This window comes from Microcaecilia unicolor, chromosome 8 (genome assembly GCF_901765095.1).
Source record: "Microcaecilia unicolor chromosome 8, aMicUni1.1, whole genome shotgun sequence".
In the NCBI taxonomy this organism is placed as follows: Eukaryota; Metazoa; Chordata; class Amphibia; order Gymnophiona; family Siphonopidae; genus Microcaecilia; species Microcaecilia unicolor.
This window is the reverse complement of record NC_044038.1, coordinates 224976031-224992751: the sequence shown is the minus strand read 5'-3', so window position 1 is coordinate 224992751 and position 16721 is coordinate 224976031. Positions and strand designations below refer to the sequence as shown.

General features: G+C 45.2%; 1 protein-coding gene across 7 annotated transcripts in view; it reads right to left on the bottom strand.

Moving 5' to 3' along the window:
* NCOA5 (nuclear receptor coactivator 5) overlaps nt 1-16721 on the bottom strand; it is a 133405-nt gene that overhangs the window by 67875 nt on the left and 48809 nt on the right. For 4 of the 7 annotated variants that reach the window (XM_030212925.1, XM_030212924.1, XM_030212927.1 and 1 more), the window contains 3 exons: nt 15789-15971; nt 13758-13865; nt 11412-11478 (listed from right to left, as the gene is read on the bottom strand). In XM_030212925.1, the coding sequence (XP_030068785.1) occupies nt 11412-11478; nt 13758-13865; nt 15789-15948 (335 nt within the window). In that variant the 5' untranslated portion in view covers nt 15949-15971. The remainder of the gene's footprint in view (nt 1-11411; nt 11479-13757; nt 13866-15788; nt 15972-16721) is intronic. The other 3 variants (XM_030212929.1, XM_030212930.1, XM_030212928.1) reach the window with 2 other exon arrangements.

The following is a 16721-nucleotide window of genomic DNA, read 5'->3' as shown; positions in this document are numbered from 1 at the left end:
TGCAAATGAAGCTCGGCCCAGTGGCAAATCTGCGCGGCCTGCGTTGCTAGTGCAATGCACTGAGTGCCTCCTTGGCGATTTATGTAGGCCACTGTTGTTGTGTTGTCCGACAGAACTCTGACAGCCATTCCTTCCAGGGTCAATTGAAAGGCCAGAAGCGCCTGGAAAATAGCTTTCAACTCCAAGCGATTGATGAACCACTCCGACTCCTCAGGTGTCCAAAGACCCTGGGCATGCCTTCCCTGGCAATGTGCACCCAAGCCCTTCAGGCTGGCATCTGTTACCACCAGGCACCAATCGGGGAGCGCTAGCGGCATTCCTCGCTGCAGCATGCTGTCTGAGAGCCACTACTCCATACTGAGCCGGGCCACAGGGAGCCACGTGAATCTGCATTGATAATCCTGAGATATAGGAGACCACCGTTGAAGCAGGGAACACTGCAGAGGTCTCAGGTGCACTCTCACCCAAGGCACCACTTCCAAAGTGGCCGTCATCGACCCCAACAGCTGGACTATGTCCCAAGCTCGCGGGCGAGGCATCCTCAGGAGCAGACGGACTTGGTTCTGAAGCTTGCACCACCTTTGCTCAGGTAGGAAGACCATCCCAGAGGCTGTGTCGAATCGGACACCCAAATATTCTAGAGATTGAGAGGGGGTCAGGTGACTTTTGGCTATATTGACGACCCAGCCCAGAGACTGCAGTACTGAGACCACTCTGGCTGTAACCTGATGACTCTCTTCCGCAGAGTCTGCTCTGATGAGCCAGTCGTCTAGGTACGGGTGAACCCGGATACCCTCTCACCTGAGAAAAGCAGCTACTACCAACATTACCTTGGAAAAGGTTCGGGGAGCTGTGGCGAGGCCAAAAGGCAAGGCCTGAAACTGGAAATGTTTTCCCCATCACCGCAAAATGCAGAAACCTCTGGTGCGGGGGCCAAATTGGTATGTGCAAGTAAGCTTCTTTCAGGTCCAGAGACGTGAGAAACTCTCCTGGCTGTACTGCCGTTATGACGGAGCGCAGAGTTTCCATGTGAAAATGCCGCACGTTCAGAGACTTGTTGACTTAAGTCTAGGATAGGCCGAAAAGACCCTCCTTTTCATGGCACCATGAAGTAAATGCAGTAACGGCCAGAGCCGCATTCGGCGAGAGGCACGGGGGAAACCGCCTCTATGTGAATCAAGTTTTGCAAGGTCTCCTCTACCGCCGCCCGTATGGCAGCAGAACCGCATCGGGACTCCACAAACACGTCTCTTATCGGGGCATTGAATTCTATTCTGTAGCCTTCTCTGATCAGGTCCAAGACCCACTGATCTGAGGTAATCTTGGCCCACTCCTCGAGAAAGAGGGAAAGTCGTCCTCCTATCACAGGAATTGAGGAAGGGGCCGGCGCAACATCGAGAGGGTCACTCTTGAACTCCAGGTCTTGAGCCTGCTGCTGCGGAACGTTTGTCCAAACGAAAGGAGTTCCTCTGCTGAAAACGACCACGTGAAGTGAACCCAGCAGAACACCCCAGGCGGTACCTTCTAGCTTCACGGAAGCGAGGTCTGTAAGAGGAGGAAGCCGCCTGACCCTTGGAAGAAGGTCGCGGCCTATCCTTGGGTAAGCGCTGGGGTTTGGCATCCCCCAAGGCCTTTCACAATTTTCTCCAATTCCTCACCAAACAGGAGAAGGCCTTGAAAGGGCAACTTCACCAACCTTTGCTTAGAGGCCATGTCAGCCGCCCAATGCCGTAGCCACAGAAGACAGCGAGCAGCCACCGCTACAGCCATCTGTTTAGCTGAAGCTCTGACCAGATCATAAAGGGCGTCAGTCAAAAAAGACGAGACCGACTCCATCCGCGGTGCCACCTCCGTAAGGGGCTCCGCTCCATCTCCGGGCTGTTCCACTGCCTGTTGTAACCAAGCGAGGCAGGCTTGGGTAGCGTAGCAGCTGCATGCAGACGCCTGTAAGGATAGGCCTGAAATTTCAAAGGACCGTTTCATAGCTGCCTCCAGGCGTCGGTCCTGCATGTCCTTCAGGGCAACTCCTCCTTCTACTGGGAGGGTAGCTCTCTTTTAGGCACTGCTAGGCACGCCAAATGCTCCTCACTTAGAGGGTATAATTGCCCCATAGCCCTGGCGACTTTAAAAGGCCCCTCAGGGTCAGCCCATTGAGCCATGATAAGCTCTTGGATGGAGTCATGCAAAGGAAAGGCTCGAGCAGGCTTCTTATTACTTACCATCCTCGGATTACCGGAGGTCTCATTACTCCCAGGGTCTTCTATAGAAAGGACCTGCAAGGCATTAGTAATAAGCGCTGGCAGCTCATCGCGGTGGAAAATCCTCACCGTGGAAGGATCATCTGGATCCGGTGGCAATCCTGCACCTTCTTCTGGCTCTCCCCAGACCACGAAGGCCTGCCAGACCCCTCAGAGTCCTCACATCCCGACCATGGGGTGGGGGGTGCGTGCCACTCTCTGAAGAGAAATCCACCCTTCTGCGCTTGTCTTGCGGCCATCTGTCAGGGGAAAACGCGCCTGACGGTAATCCAAGGCCAGACTCCGCTGGAGGGGATCAGAAAGCAGGGCCGCAGGGGACCCCTGCGGAAGAGCTTTTTAACACGTATGCATTATGCAGCAATAAAACAAATTCAGGGGAAAATGGCTCACCCTGGCCTCCCGGTTCCAGTCCGGGGGAAACAGCTCTTTTATTAGCCTCTACACGAGGCGCCCCTCCAGGCTCAAACCCCTCCGCCTCAGCGGGGGTCGCGCTATGCTGCTCCAAAATGGCACCCGCTGCCAGCTCCACGGAGCAGGAGGGAACATCGCTCGCCATGCTCGGGCCGGCTCTACCATCTGAAAAGCACGCCATACAGAGCCCTGCTACAGACTTGCGCTTGCCACAAATGGCAGCGCTTAACTTTCTCAGCAGCCATTGCCGAAAGCGGCAGAATTCCACAACCCACTCGTAATGGATTCATCTGCTTGATGACAAGGAAGGCGCCCGTATCAGCCAATTGTCGAGATATGGATGCACTTACACTCCTTTGCGCAGAAACGCCGCAACCACCACCACGATTCTGGAGAAGGTCCTGGGTGCAGGCACCAACCTGAAGGGAAGTGCTTGAAATTGAAAATGTTGGCCCAGAACCCCAGAAACCAATGATGGTGATGATGCGGCCAAATGGAAATATGCAAGTAAGCCTCTGAGATCGAGGGAAGTTAGAAACTCCCCTGGCTGCACTGCGGCTATAATGGAGCGAAGAGTCTCCATCCAAAAATGCTGCACTCACAGAGCCCAGTTTACCCCTTTGAGGTCGAGCACTGGACGAAAATTGCCTCCTTCCTTTGGCACCACAAAATAGATGGAATATCGGCCGAGAAACTGCTGTGCCACTGGTATGGGCACCACTGCTCCTAAGCGCCTTAAATTCTCTAAGATCTCTCTGACTGCTGCTATCTTTTGAGGCGATTTGAAAGACTCCACGAAAAAAATCTAACAGGAACAGACAAAAGGGTAAATTAGGCCTTACCTGCTAATTTGCTTTCCTTTAGTCCCTCCGGACCGGCCCAGAATGTGACTGATGGGTTGTGCACGCCTTCCAGCAGGTGGAGACTGAGAAAAAACTGTGACTCTAGGGAGCCAATAAGAGCCCTTGCCCGTCAGAGAAAGATCCAGTAATAGAGTATCAAAGCAGAAGAAAAGAAGTACCTAATCTGTGCATCCAAAAAACCTGAGCAGCCACCGGCACATTGCCAACCAAGGGTGAGTGCCTGAAAACATATGTTTTTTTTTTTTTTTTAATAGTGAAACAAACTAGCAACACAGCTCCAAAAGAAAAACGATACGGAACCTCTGAAAACTCAGATACCTGAAGGGAGGGATCTGGGCCGGTCCGGAGGGACTAAAGGAAAGCAAATTAGCAGGTAAGGCCTAATTTACCCTTCCTTAGCGTCCCTCCGGACCGGCCCAGAATGTGACTGATGGGACGTAACAAAGCAGTGAAATCATGGGAGGGACCCTAACAGCCCCACCGACAACACGCGCGCCCCAAAATCAACCGAGCGACGACTGAGAATGTCCAAACGGTAGTGCTTAGAAAAGGAATGCAAGGACGACCAGGTCGCCGCCCTGCAAATGTCCTCCGGAGGAACCATACAACACTCTGCCCACGAAGTTGCCTGACCTCTTGTAGAATGAGCTTTGACATGGTCCGGAACCGTTTTCCCAGAAATAAGATAGGCCGAAGCAATCATCTCCTTGAGCCAACGAGAAATCGTGGGTTTAGAGGCCATGAGCCCCTTACGCGCACCTCCAATCAAAAGAAATAACCGATCAGATCTCCGAAAGACCTCCGTAGATTTAGTATAGTGCTTCAACACCCGCTTGACGTCCAAACACTTCAAACTCCGCTGCTCCTGCGAGCCAGAAAATGAACCTAAGACAGGCAAAACAACTGGCTGAGAAACATGAAACCGAGATACCACCTTGGGAAGAAAGGAAGGAACCGGCCGCAAAACTACGCGATCTGGACAGAATTCCAAAAAGGGAGACCTACACGACAAAGCCTGCAACTCCGAAACTCGCCTGGCCGACGCAATGGCCACCAAAAACACCGCCTTCAGAGTTAAATCCTTCAAAGAACAGGACGACAAGGGCTCAAAAGGAGGTTTAGTAAGAACCGATAGCACCAAATTCAGATCCCACGAAGGGAACGCACAAGACAATGGGGGACGAAGAAGATTAACCCCTTTAAGGAAACGTACCACATCCGGATGAGTAGCTAACGACTTCCCTTGGATAGGACCGCGAAAACATGACAAAGCCGCAATCTGCACTTTAAGGGAAGACAACGCCAAACCTTTGTCAAACCCCCGCTGCAAAAAATCCAAAATCTGCGACACCGAAGCCGCCAGAGGAGAAATAGAATACTCCGAACACCAATCTTCAAAAATCCTCCAAGTACGTACATAATTCAAAGAAGTAGAACGCCGTCGGGAACGCAGCATAGTAGCAATAACCTGAGCAGAATAACCTTTCTTTGCTAACCTAGCCCTCTCAAGAGCCAAGCCGTAAGACAGAATCGACCCGGATCCGGATGAGCGACCGGACCCTGCGACAACAGATCTGGAGTGACCGGAATCCTGAAGGGAAGATCCACCAGAAGACGTCGAAGGTCGGCATACCACGGCCTTCGAGGCCAATCTGGCGCCACCAGAATGAGACGACCCTTGTGAGCCTCTACCTTCTGCAGCAGACGACCTATCAGAGGCCAAGGAGGAAACGCATATACTAGCCCTTCCGGCCAGGATTGAAGAAGAGCGTCCACCCCGTGCGCTTTGGGATCTCTGCGACGACTGTAGAACAGAGGAAGCTTTGCATTGACTGCGGACGCAAACAGATCCATCCTGGGAGCCCCCCAACGATCCACCAACAGACGAAACGCCACTTCGCTTAACGACCACTCTCCGGGATCGAGGAGGTGACGACTGAGAAAATCTGCTTGAACATTGAGCGTTCCTGCTACATGAGCCGCTGACAGAGCCACCAGGTTGACCTCCGCCCATTGCAGAAGCCGCGCTGCTTCTCGCTCCAACGGTAGACTCCTCGTCCCTCCTTGCCGATTGATGTATGACACCGCCGTGGCATTGTCTGACATTATTCGCACTGCCTGCCCTCTCAACAGATGACGAAACCTCAGGAGCGCTAGACGGATGGCCCTGGTTTCCAATAGATTGATTGAATTGCTGGTCTCTGGAAGAGACCAGAGACCTTGAGAAATCTGCCCCTGACAGTGAGCACCCCAGCCTTGAAGACTGGCATCCGTCGTTACTACAACCCAGCTGGGTTGCTCCAGAGGTGAACCCTTGGTTAAATTGGCTCTCCGTAGCCACCATCTCAGACTGGCCCTGACTTGCAACGAAAGTGGCAGATGGAGATAAAGCGATCCGGTCTGGGATGACCACCTGGAAAGAAGGGACCTCTGCAAAGGCCGCATGTGAGCCCTGGCCCAGGGCACCGTCTCTATTGCTGCCGCCATCAAGCCCAGAATCTGAAGATAATCTCTTGCCGACGGACTGGACATCTGTAAGAAGATTCGAATCTGAGCTTGCAACTTGAGCACGCGAGCCGGAGGGAGAAACACACGGCCGAGCCTCGTATCGAAGAGGACACCCAGATATTCTAAGGACTGAGAGGGCTGAAGATGACTCTTTTGTAGATTGACTACCCAACCGAGGGAGCGTAAGAACTCGACTACCCGAGCCGTCACCTGAACACTCTCTTGGAAAGACTTTGCCCGAATCAACCAATCGTCCAAATAAGGGTGGACTAACACACCTTCTGTTCTGAGAGCTTCCGCTACCACCACCATGATCTTGGTAAACGTGCGGGGAGCCGTAGCTAGCCCGAAAGGAAGAGCCCGAAACTGAAAATGGTGGCCTAGAATCGCGAAACGAAGAAACTTCTGATGTGCCGGACGAATTGGAATGTGAAAATAGGCTTCTGTAAGATCTAGCGAAGTCAGGAACTCTCCTGCCCGCACCGCAACAATGACAGACCGAAGAGTTTCCATCCGGAAAGAGGGCACCTTGAGAGCCCGATTGACCCCCTTGAGATCTAAAATGGGACGGAAAGTCTCGTCCTTCTTGGGCACCAGAAAATAGATGGAGTAACAGCCCTGACCTCTCTCCGCCGACGGCACCGGACAAATCGCTCGAAGATCCAGAAGCTTGCGCAGAGTAAGACGAACAGCTCCGGCCTTGATGCGAGACCGACAAGGCGATTGCAGGAAAGCATCTGACAAGGGACGAGCAAACTCTAATGCGTACCCGTCTCGAATAACTTCTAGAACCCACTGATCTGAGGTAATTTGGGCCCACCTCTCTTGAAATTGCGCCAACCGAGCGCCCACTGGGACCAGAGGCTGGGCCCGCACACCTTCATTGCTGCGAATTGGAAGAGGTGGAAAAGGAACCCCCTGTCCCCCGACCTCCTCGACGACCTCCCCGAAAGGACTGAGTTCTTTGGGCAAATCTAGACCGAGGGCCTTGAAAACCTCTGGTTGAACGGAACCGACGAAAATCACGCCCTCTGCCACGAGCGGAAAAAGAACCACGACCAGAACCTCTAGGCCGATCCTCCGGTAACCTCGGAACTTTAGCCTCACCTAAGCTATTCACCAGTTTGTCTAGCTCCTCTCCAAACAAAAAGGAGCCCTTAAAAGGAAATTTGCTTAGTTTGGACTTAGAAGCCGCATCCGCAGACCAACCACGAAGCCAGAGAGTACGGCGAGCCACAACTGAAAAAGCCATAGACTTTGAAGAGGCCCGAAGCAAATCATACATAGCATCTGCCAAAAACGTAGAAGCCATCTCCAGCTTAGCCACATCGTGGTCAATGGCCGAAAAATCATCCGAAGGACGGTCCAAAACCCGCTCGGACCACCGGAAACTTGCTCGTGCAACCAAGGAACCACAGATGGCGGCCTGCACTGCCAGAGCTGAAACATCAAAAACATTCTTTAACAGGGATTCAATCCTGCGATCCTGGGGGTCCCGCAGTGCCGTGCCACCATCTACCGGCACTGTGTTCCGCTTAGTCACCGCAGAAACCACAGCATCCACTACCGGAGAACCTAAAAGCTCTTTATCCGCCTCAGGAACAGGGTAAAGCCTGCCCATAGCTCTAGCCAACCGAAAACCAGAATCCGGACGCTCCCACTGAGCCTGGACAATATCCCTTATGTCTTGATGCATGGGAAAAAACTTGCCGGCCCTGCGAATTCCTTTTATCAGCATATCTACCTTCCTAGTCTCAACCACAGTACTATCCTGGTCATCAAAACGAAGCGTAGAGGAAACTTGAGAAATAAGCTCCTGAAGGTCATCCTTATGAAATATTCTGACCACTGAAGGATCCTCCCCTAAGGAAAGGGGATCACCCTCATCTACCGTCTGAGAAAAATCCTCTGAAAAAATCTCCTCAGGAAAGCCTGACTCCTCTGCTAAAACCAGGAGCTCTGGATCAGGATCAAAGGAGTCCTCCTGCTCTGCCTGCAGGGACTGCCTGACTCTCTTTAAAGGCACAGCAGAGCCTTCCAGGGAATCCTGTGCTGGAGGTACAGCAGGAGCTGATTGATGTAATAAAAATGCCTGATACATTTGAAGGACAAACTGCGGAGGAAATCCAACAGCTCCCTGAGGCAACAATGAGGCTGAAGACTGTTGAACAGAAGGCAGAGAGGCCCTAGGGGCATCAGGCCCAGCAAGATCCAAAATGGCGGGCGTTCCCGCCAAAATCGGCAACGAGGGAGCGGGAGACGCGACCGCAACACGGGAACCCGAATCGGCCCCCCCCGACGCCTGTAGCACTGAAGCCGGCGATTTAGCTGGTCCTACACCCTGCTCCTCAAAAATCTCATCTGCCGTACAAAACTTACATACTCCGCTTGAACCGAGGCCCCGACGCTGACAGACGGAGCAGCGCCGCAAGCGCTCAGACATCGCGAACAGCTGATCGCCAAAACAAACAACAGCCCCCGAAAACAAAAGTAAAAGCGCTACTCGGCAGAAAACAACAACGGAGCTGCCCTACTTGCTCAAATAGACTCAACCACAGTAGTGCTGACAATCACGGAGCCCAAAGCCCGGATTTGCTTTTTTTTTTTTTTTTTTTTTAAAGAGCAGCTGCCTCTCCCTGCCTCTACAGTTCTCTCTACTGAGGAGCTGGAGGAAATTCACAGGAGTCAGCCTGTTCCAGACAACAGACTGCTACTGAAAGCATCTCAACATCAATATTATGCTTAGTTAATAGGGAGGAATAGGGGGGGAGGGACTCGACCATCCGAGTGTGACACCCCCGGGGCAAAAGAGACCCCCACGGACCTCAGCCCCAAATAAGCAGGTTTTTTTTTTTTTGTTTTTTTTTAAACAAATGCACAGGAGAAACTGAACCTTTTACCAGAAAAAACTGACACTAGAGAAAAGAAAAGAATGAGACTGAAGGACTCACCACCTTCCACCTGCTGGAGACTGAGATTACCAGATCTTTCTCTGACGGGCAAGGGCTCTTATTGGCTCCCTAGAGTCACAGTTTTTTCTCAGTCTCCACCTGCTGGAAGGCGTGCACAACCCATCAGTCACATTCTGGGCCGGTCCGGAGGGACACTAAGGAATTCCAGTTTGTAACCGTCTCGGATTACTTCCAACACCCACTCATCTGAAGTGACCCTGGCTCATTCTCCCAGAAAAAGGGACAGCCGTCCCCCTATCAACGCTAAGTGATGGACCAAGAAACCATCACTGGGCACAAGTCCCTGTGGCTGATCTCAAGGAAGCAACGCATGAGCAGCGTTCCCCATGAAAGGGCTGCTGCTTTTGAGAAAAACGCAGCTTTGCAAAAGAATCCACCAGTCTCTGGATTGATCTGTGGGACGCTATGGAAAAGGGTTTTAAAACCGAACTAAATATTTTAACAAATACTACTACTACTTAACATTTCTAGAGCGCTACTAGGGTTACGCAGCGCTGTACAATTTAACAAAGAGAGACAGTCCCTGCTCAAAGAGCTTACAATCTAATAGACAAGTGAACGGTCGGTCCGATAGGGGCAGTCAAATTGGGGCAGTCTGGATTCACTGAACGGTAAGGGTTAGGTGCCTAACGCAGCATTGAAGAGATGGGCTTTAAGCAAAGACTTGAAGACAATGAAAACAAAATTGTAAAGAAAAGGTGTAACAAACACAGAATGATACATCAAACTCATGTTACCACAAGATTTTAGCATTTAAGGTAAATTTTATTTAGAAATTGAAACACACATATCAGCATTTAAAGAATCAGACTAATTAACTTCATAGTGGCACAGATTCACAAATGACAGGACTTTTCACAGTACCTGAAGAAAGCTGTATACAATATTCCCAGCCAAACAGCACCCACCTATGTGAAATATAATCACATAGTGTTCTCACCCACTCTCTATTGCAACGGCATACAATATAACTCATGTTCATTATCCAACATATGTTAATTAGGACAGTATTCTTGCCCATGGCTGCAGAGAGGTAACATAGTACTCCTCTTCATCTGTAGTATAACTGCGCAAGGAGGCAGCAACACAAACATTATCATCCCATAATCTGAAGTGGTACTACATATTCGGGCATACAGAATTTAGAATATTCACCTATGAACCACAGTAACTGCATAATAAGAAAGTAGCCATTCAACTATATCTACATGCACTTTGCAATTAAACCACAAATCATTTAAACAGCACCCAGCAGATATCAGTAATGTGTGTGTTTCAGATAAGTGAGACATTTGGACAGCCTGAATATTAACATTTTTCAATTACTGGGAGCATAATTCAATTCCACTCTATACCTGTTTATATACACAAGTATAATACTAGCACAATTTATTCCTGTGATTTGCATTTCAATGTAGATACATGCAAGATGCACAGAGAGCATCTTCAGGTGGCCTGCATTGTTTTTGATGCACAGTACCTATGATTTCCACATTCTCTAGACATTACCCTATTTGCACTGCAATGTATATAGTTAGGATACACATAGCATCCACAGTGATGAATTGTGTGTGTGAGTAGAGCAGACATAGAAACACAGGTGACGGACACCCATACCCAGCACAGTAACCGCGTACAGGCAAATTCAAACTTCTATGCATGCAAGATCTGCAATATGGTTAGAAAAAGTAGAGAGAGAGAGACTACTAGCCGTGCATACACATCAGGTATAAATGCACACAAGTGCAATACACCTTTTGTCCAGCAACAACATTTGGTATCCACCAGTGACCTGCAAATGAAAACGCACACAAGTAGCAATAGCCATTGTCCCCCCTGTAACTTACAAAGAGAGCAGATACAGACTGTATCCATGATCCACAAAGTAAGCATACAATGCAGCCCTCCAACTGTGTTCCACAGTGGAACTGTACAGCATCCACCCACAATCCAAGTTTCATCCCACTTTAGCAGGATACAAATTGTATCCTCAGACTCCTATTGGACCACAGAACTGTGGACAAGCAAAAGATGACGCACACAGTGTAACCAAAGTCCAGCATTCTTGGGACTCTAGCAACCGTGATGAATTCAGGAGCAATTCTTCCCTTGTTCACATATGATGTAAACCAGCAGAATATCTGTAGTGTCCGTAACATTGCTTGTCAAGCCAGATAAACCCAAAGGGATTAGTGTTTTGTTGGTTTTATTTTTATTTTTTAAATTTTGAATAAATGTCTATCACTTTTTGGGTTTATTGTTTTGTCTTTTTTTTTGGAGGGGGGGATTGGGTTTTTTTATGGCAATTTGAATTTGGGGTTGTATTTGGCTGTTAGAGGAGGGCTTGTTCTCTTAAGCCCTACCCCTCAGAGCGCGATCCAACGCTTTTGGTACTTTACCTTCGAGGTGGGCTGGGTCTGGCTGCAGCTTTATTCATAGTTCTTCTCTCCGTTGCCTTATTAATATCTGAAAAGAACAACCCATCTGTTCAATGCTATGAAACAAAAACAAGATTGTCAGCACATTTCAGTGACAACAGGAGGAAAGACAAATGTACACAACTAAACAGTGTAATCAGAGCCATGGAGCAGAGATTTGGGTACTTTGGCAATGTTTATTATTCTAACAATTATAAACAGTTAACTAAATACAATACTGTTAATCTAGAGGAAGTTAAAAAAAATAAGAATCAAATACCAGATTTATTTCCAACTGCTAAATTCTGCAGCCAGCAAAAATGGACTGACTACAAAGTACAATAGCAGTAGTAAGTAGCCTTGAAGCTTCACCTTCCTTGCAAGAGATTAAGAAAAGCAGAGGATCAAGTCATGTGTCTTCAAATTGAACTGGTTTTCAACCTGTGGAGTAGAACTCCAAAATGGGTTGCAGAAGACTTGCCGATGGATTTCAAGAAGAAGAGTAACATACAAGATTGTAAGACTAGCAGTGTATTGGCTGTATTTCAAATTAAAACAACAACAAAAAAAAAACTATTGCCACCTTTGCAATCGTAATCTACAGATATATGAAGCTGTAGATTTTACAACATTCATAACTAAAAACTAGGAAAAATTTTAAGCTACAAATTGAGTAACTTATGGTGAATCCTGTGATTTTGAATTACTGGAGCAGGTCTCCAGCTAAAGAGGTTGGACTCAGTTTTAGTTTGAGAAACATACTGAAAACATTTCATAGCTCTGCAACAGAACAATCTTGATTTTTCTTGACTGGGTTACCACGGCACCCTTTTAATACTGCATTGCTAAACTGCTCTTGAAAAGCTTAAAGGCTGAAGCACTCAGGTCTATTCATACTAGTAAACGAAGCAGGATAAATTTTGGCTTATAAAATAAAAAAACTTATTTGTTAGGAAATTCATTGGAAATGCGTTTCAATCCCCTGCATACAGGTGTTTCAGGCATGAGTCAAAGTAAACAGTCACACTGCCTTCTCCATGTCCAGATTGATGAAAATTCATTGTAGTTGATGAAAATAATTTGACAGATCTTACCAAATATGATTAGAGAAATAAATTCTCCTAAATACCTTGATATGTCAAAGAAATCAAAAGAGAATGCAATTTTATGTGTGAGAATTAGATGTGGATTTTTTTTAATGATCTGGGAACTACTTTAAAATCATTAACTGCAACAATTTAGATGAAAAATGTGCTTGGCTTGCAGAATGTAAGATGAGAAAAATGGTCATGGAGCAGAAATGCTGGGATCGATATCAAATTAAAAGTAATAGCTTTCATCAAATTGAAGAGCTAAAAAGCTACTGAAACCAGGAAAAGCACTCTATTGGCTTGCTCAATACACTACATATATATTCTACCTACTATTCTAAACAAACTATAAGATGTAATAACACTGCATTACATAATACATAAATAGCATTATACTTTAAAAATTATGCTGCATTACACCAGTGTTTAATGCAAAGCTAGAGGGTGAACAGGGTGTACAGGACATATTTCAATTTTTATATTTTGTCAAATAAAATATATTTAAGAAAATTGTTGACTTCTTCTAGTGGCCTTACTAGTCATTCTTCAATGCAATACACTTTTTTTTTTTTTTAAGCATTTAGTAACCTGAAGATGCACTGAAATTAAAGTAAACCACCATATTGCTTTTGAGTTTCAAAACTGTTCCTTGTTTAGACGTTTTAACTAAGAAATCTTCAGTAAAGTTGTCTATATATGGATGGGACATAGAAATGTATTTAAATTTTGAAGTGATTCAACTTGGTCTTGGCTTTTGGTACATTACTTTATTTAAGACAAAAATACATCAAAAGTATTAACAAAATGATTAATTTTGCTACAAATGAACAATATAAAATTCTTCAAAAAATATTCCCTCCCCCCAATACTAAATTTGTTTCCAATAAGTATTTTTTGAGTGTTTCCAACAAATCATAAAATGTTTCCAAGAGCAAAATCTTTATGCAGCAGTAAGCATCCATGAAATGCTAACATTAAAACAGTAACGATTTATACCAAATAAAGAGAGAAAAAAAAGTAGAAATTAAGAGTGCTGTGCATATATATCACCAGAGGGACAAACTCAAATAAAGACCCCCACTACCTAGTACACAGAATATTTTATTCTGGGAAATTTCACAAAACAGATCTTTCCTGAAGGCTGCAGAAGGAAGGACCTTCATTTACTATTATTCATGCTGGTTTTTGAGAAGTTTCAGTTTGCAGTATTAGCAGCATGAAGCAGTTTTTGCCTTACCTAATCTATACCCTTTATAAAGGCGACCTGTCTCACCCTCCACAGCAGCCTGGGCCTCTTCTTCACTTTCAAACTGCACGAACCCAAAGCCACGGAACAAGCTGAGGGCTGGAAAAAGTAATAGCAGGGCAAGAGCGGTTATACCCACAGGATAGCAATGGCCACCTGACATGACTCACTAACCTCAAAAGATTGACCTGAGTACATTTTGAGAAAAACTACACCTAGATCCATTTAACTTCTAAGCAGTGCTCAGAATTAAGCTATTACTCTGTCCTTTGTATCAGTATTCAAAATGGAACACCAGTTCATTTTGGTTTTCCAAAATGAATAGTGCAGCACTGGAGATCTGTGTTACTCAAATCAATAGTTGAAACATATGATTACGAATGGAATACCAAAGCCAGTGGGATTCCACCAGATTGAACTATTCAGATCCTTGGCTATATAGCTTCATTATCCTCTCTGCACTGTACCGCACCCTCTCAAGTATTTTCTGCTTTCTTTCATGCATTGGTTAAATACTGTAGTAAACTCATGTGGCTGGGAAGGCACGATAGAAGTACCCGGAGTGTCATTTCCATTGGTGCTCTCAAAGGAAAAAAAGGTTGTCATTAAAGACAGCATCTGCTTGTTACCCCTTTAAGATCTGCATCTGCAACTCAGTAGCAGGAAATTTTACAGTGGGAATCAACGCTAGAGCTCCTATTTAATATAACCGAGGAATAAATAGTAAGCTACTTCATTTAAATATTTAAAAAATTAAACAACTTGCATGGTTAAGCAGACATTTGAGCACCCAAGCTCAGCTGGTTTAATCTATACAGCAGTACTACCTATATCACTGTTTAAATCAAATTATGTTTTGACTTTATTCATTTGCTGTTTTTGAGATCACTCCCATACCACCAACTAAATAACTAGGGGCATACAACTGATTTTAAAAATGTCTTGCAGAGACCACTTTTCAAACATCAAAATGTGATTTAAAAAAATCTACATCTGAACACTGACCTCAAATACAACAGTGCCAAAAGCATGAAGGAGACACATGGGTGGTAGTTTTATTACTATTTCATTCTAAATGTTGATGAATTGCTCAAGAGTATCACTCTAGGATCTTGTGCATCAATCAAGTGGGACAATAAGATAAAAAGGGGAAGATTCAAAGAAAATATTAGGACATTTTTTTGTTTCTTGCCCCTTATATATCTCATCCCTACTCAGTCCCCAGCTTTTGGGTATTGTTCTTGACTGGGCACTTTCTCCCTTTGCATATGAGCTTGCAAAAACTTGCATAGAGGTATACTAGTGCTTCACTCATAAAACTAAAAATATCTTGCTGAACTTAATTACATTAATGCACCCTACTGTCCTATAAATAGCAATGAAGAAAAAGGGAAGAATAAGGACAAGGACAAGTCAATGTAGTATGTTTGCTAGGCACAGGACAGAAGACACATGCCTTATGGTAACTGTTCAAAGTTACGGTGTTCAAGAAAGGTTGAAGGAATAGACATTGCTTATTATTACTGGTTCACTAATCTTTGCACTGTAATTTGGCTTTGTATCAGGTTTAACAATGATCAATACAATCATGTTCTGGATTTATTTAAAACATGGAAGGGATTATGAAGAAATTTTTTTTAATGTCTTAAGAATAAGCTAGAAATTTAGCCAGAAAAAGCTTCAAAATTTAAACTTGCAATGCTTCTTAAAAAAAATAAAAATAATAATAAAAAAAAATATATATATATATAGTACTGCTGCCTTAATATTTAAGTGTACTGGAAAGGGTGCGGTCAGAGACCCTTAGTCTAATCCTGAAAAGCTAGGAAAATGTCTAGGACCAGTGCAGAAGTTATTACTTGCCAAAAGTTTCCCCCTGCAATCCTTAAAATTTAAAAAAAAAAAAAAGTCAAGTCTAGTATCTTGCTGATATTTGAGTTTTTTCCCCCCATAAATATAAAAACCTCTTGCTCCCTTACAAAGTTTCCTGATCATAAGAAGGACATAAAATAAAATACTAACCACTGATCTTGCCGTATTTTGAAAATAATTCTTCCATGTCTCTGTTGGTCATTTTGTTTGTAGGCAAATTGCCGACAAAAATCCTTCTGTTTAAATCCTTTGGGTCAGTGCTGTCTGTACGGCGTTGAGAAGGATTAGGGTTCTTGCTTCCCCGAGTCATTTTGCTTTCAGATCCAAATGTAACTTCGCAAAAAAGAAAAATGTCCATTCATATCATTTCACATCCACAATTATTTTCAAAACCTGGAATAAATTACAAGTTAATGTTTGTAGTCCACCTTAAGACTATCTTGAAGTACTGTGTGTGTTCCATAATGCCCGAGTAAAAATCCAGAAAATTAAATGTAGAGTCCAAGGTGAAACCTTGATGTGCAGAGTTCTATACTACCCTCTTCCCAAAAATGTAAAGTCCTAGAATGTTGATGTATCCATGATTCCAAGATCATATACTCATTGCTACAAGCATTGGTATAGAATCCAAAAAAATATTCTATACATAAAATCTTTAGTTACAACCATGTATATATTTGTATAAGACCAGAGGTGGCTTAGTGTTTAAAATATGAACTAGCAAAAGGAGTTCTGGGTTCAAGTCTTGCTTCCACCAGACCTTCACTGTGACGTGGGTAACTTGCCTCATACAGCAAATTCTTTGTGATAAGGATGCATTGTACCCGTACGTAATTTGCTTTAAAATGTTTAAGAAATGATATGAAATTTAAGAATCCTATATATAGTTTTATGCATCAGAATATAAGAAATAATGAAGAAAAACTCATTGCTTCTCAGAGAAGTCGATGCTGTGCTGAATGATAAGAAAAGCAGCCCATGTCTTGCTACGTAGGTGGTGGGAAAATATCACATGAAATAAAATTTACAAACAAGCTGGAGAGAGAAAGCGGGAGGGGGGGGGGGAATACCCCCTCCTTAAAA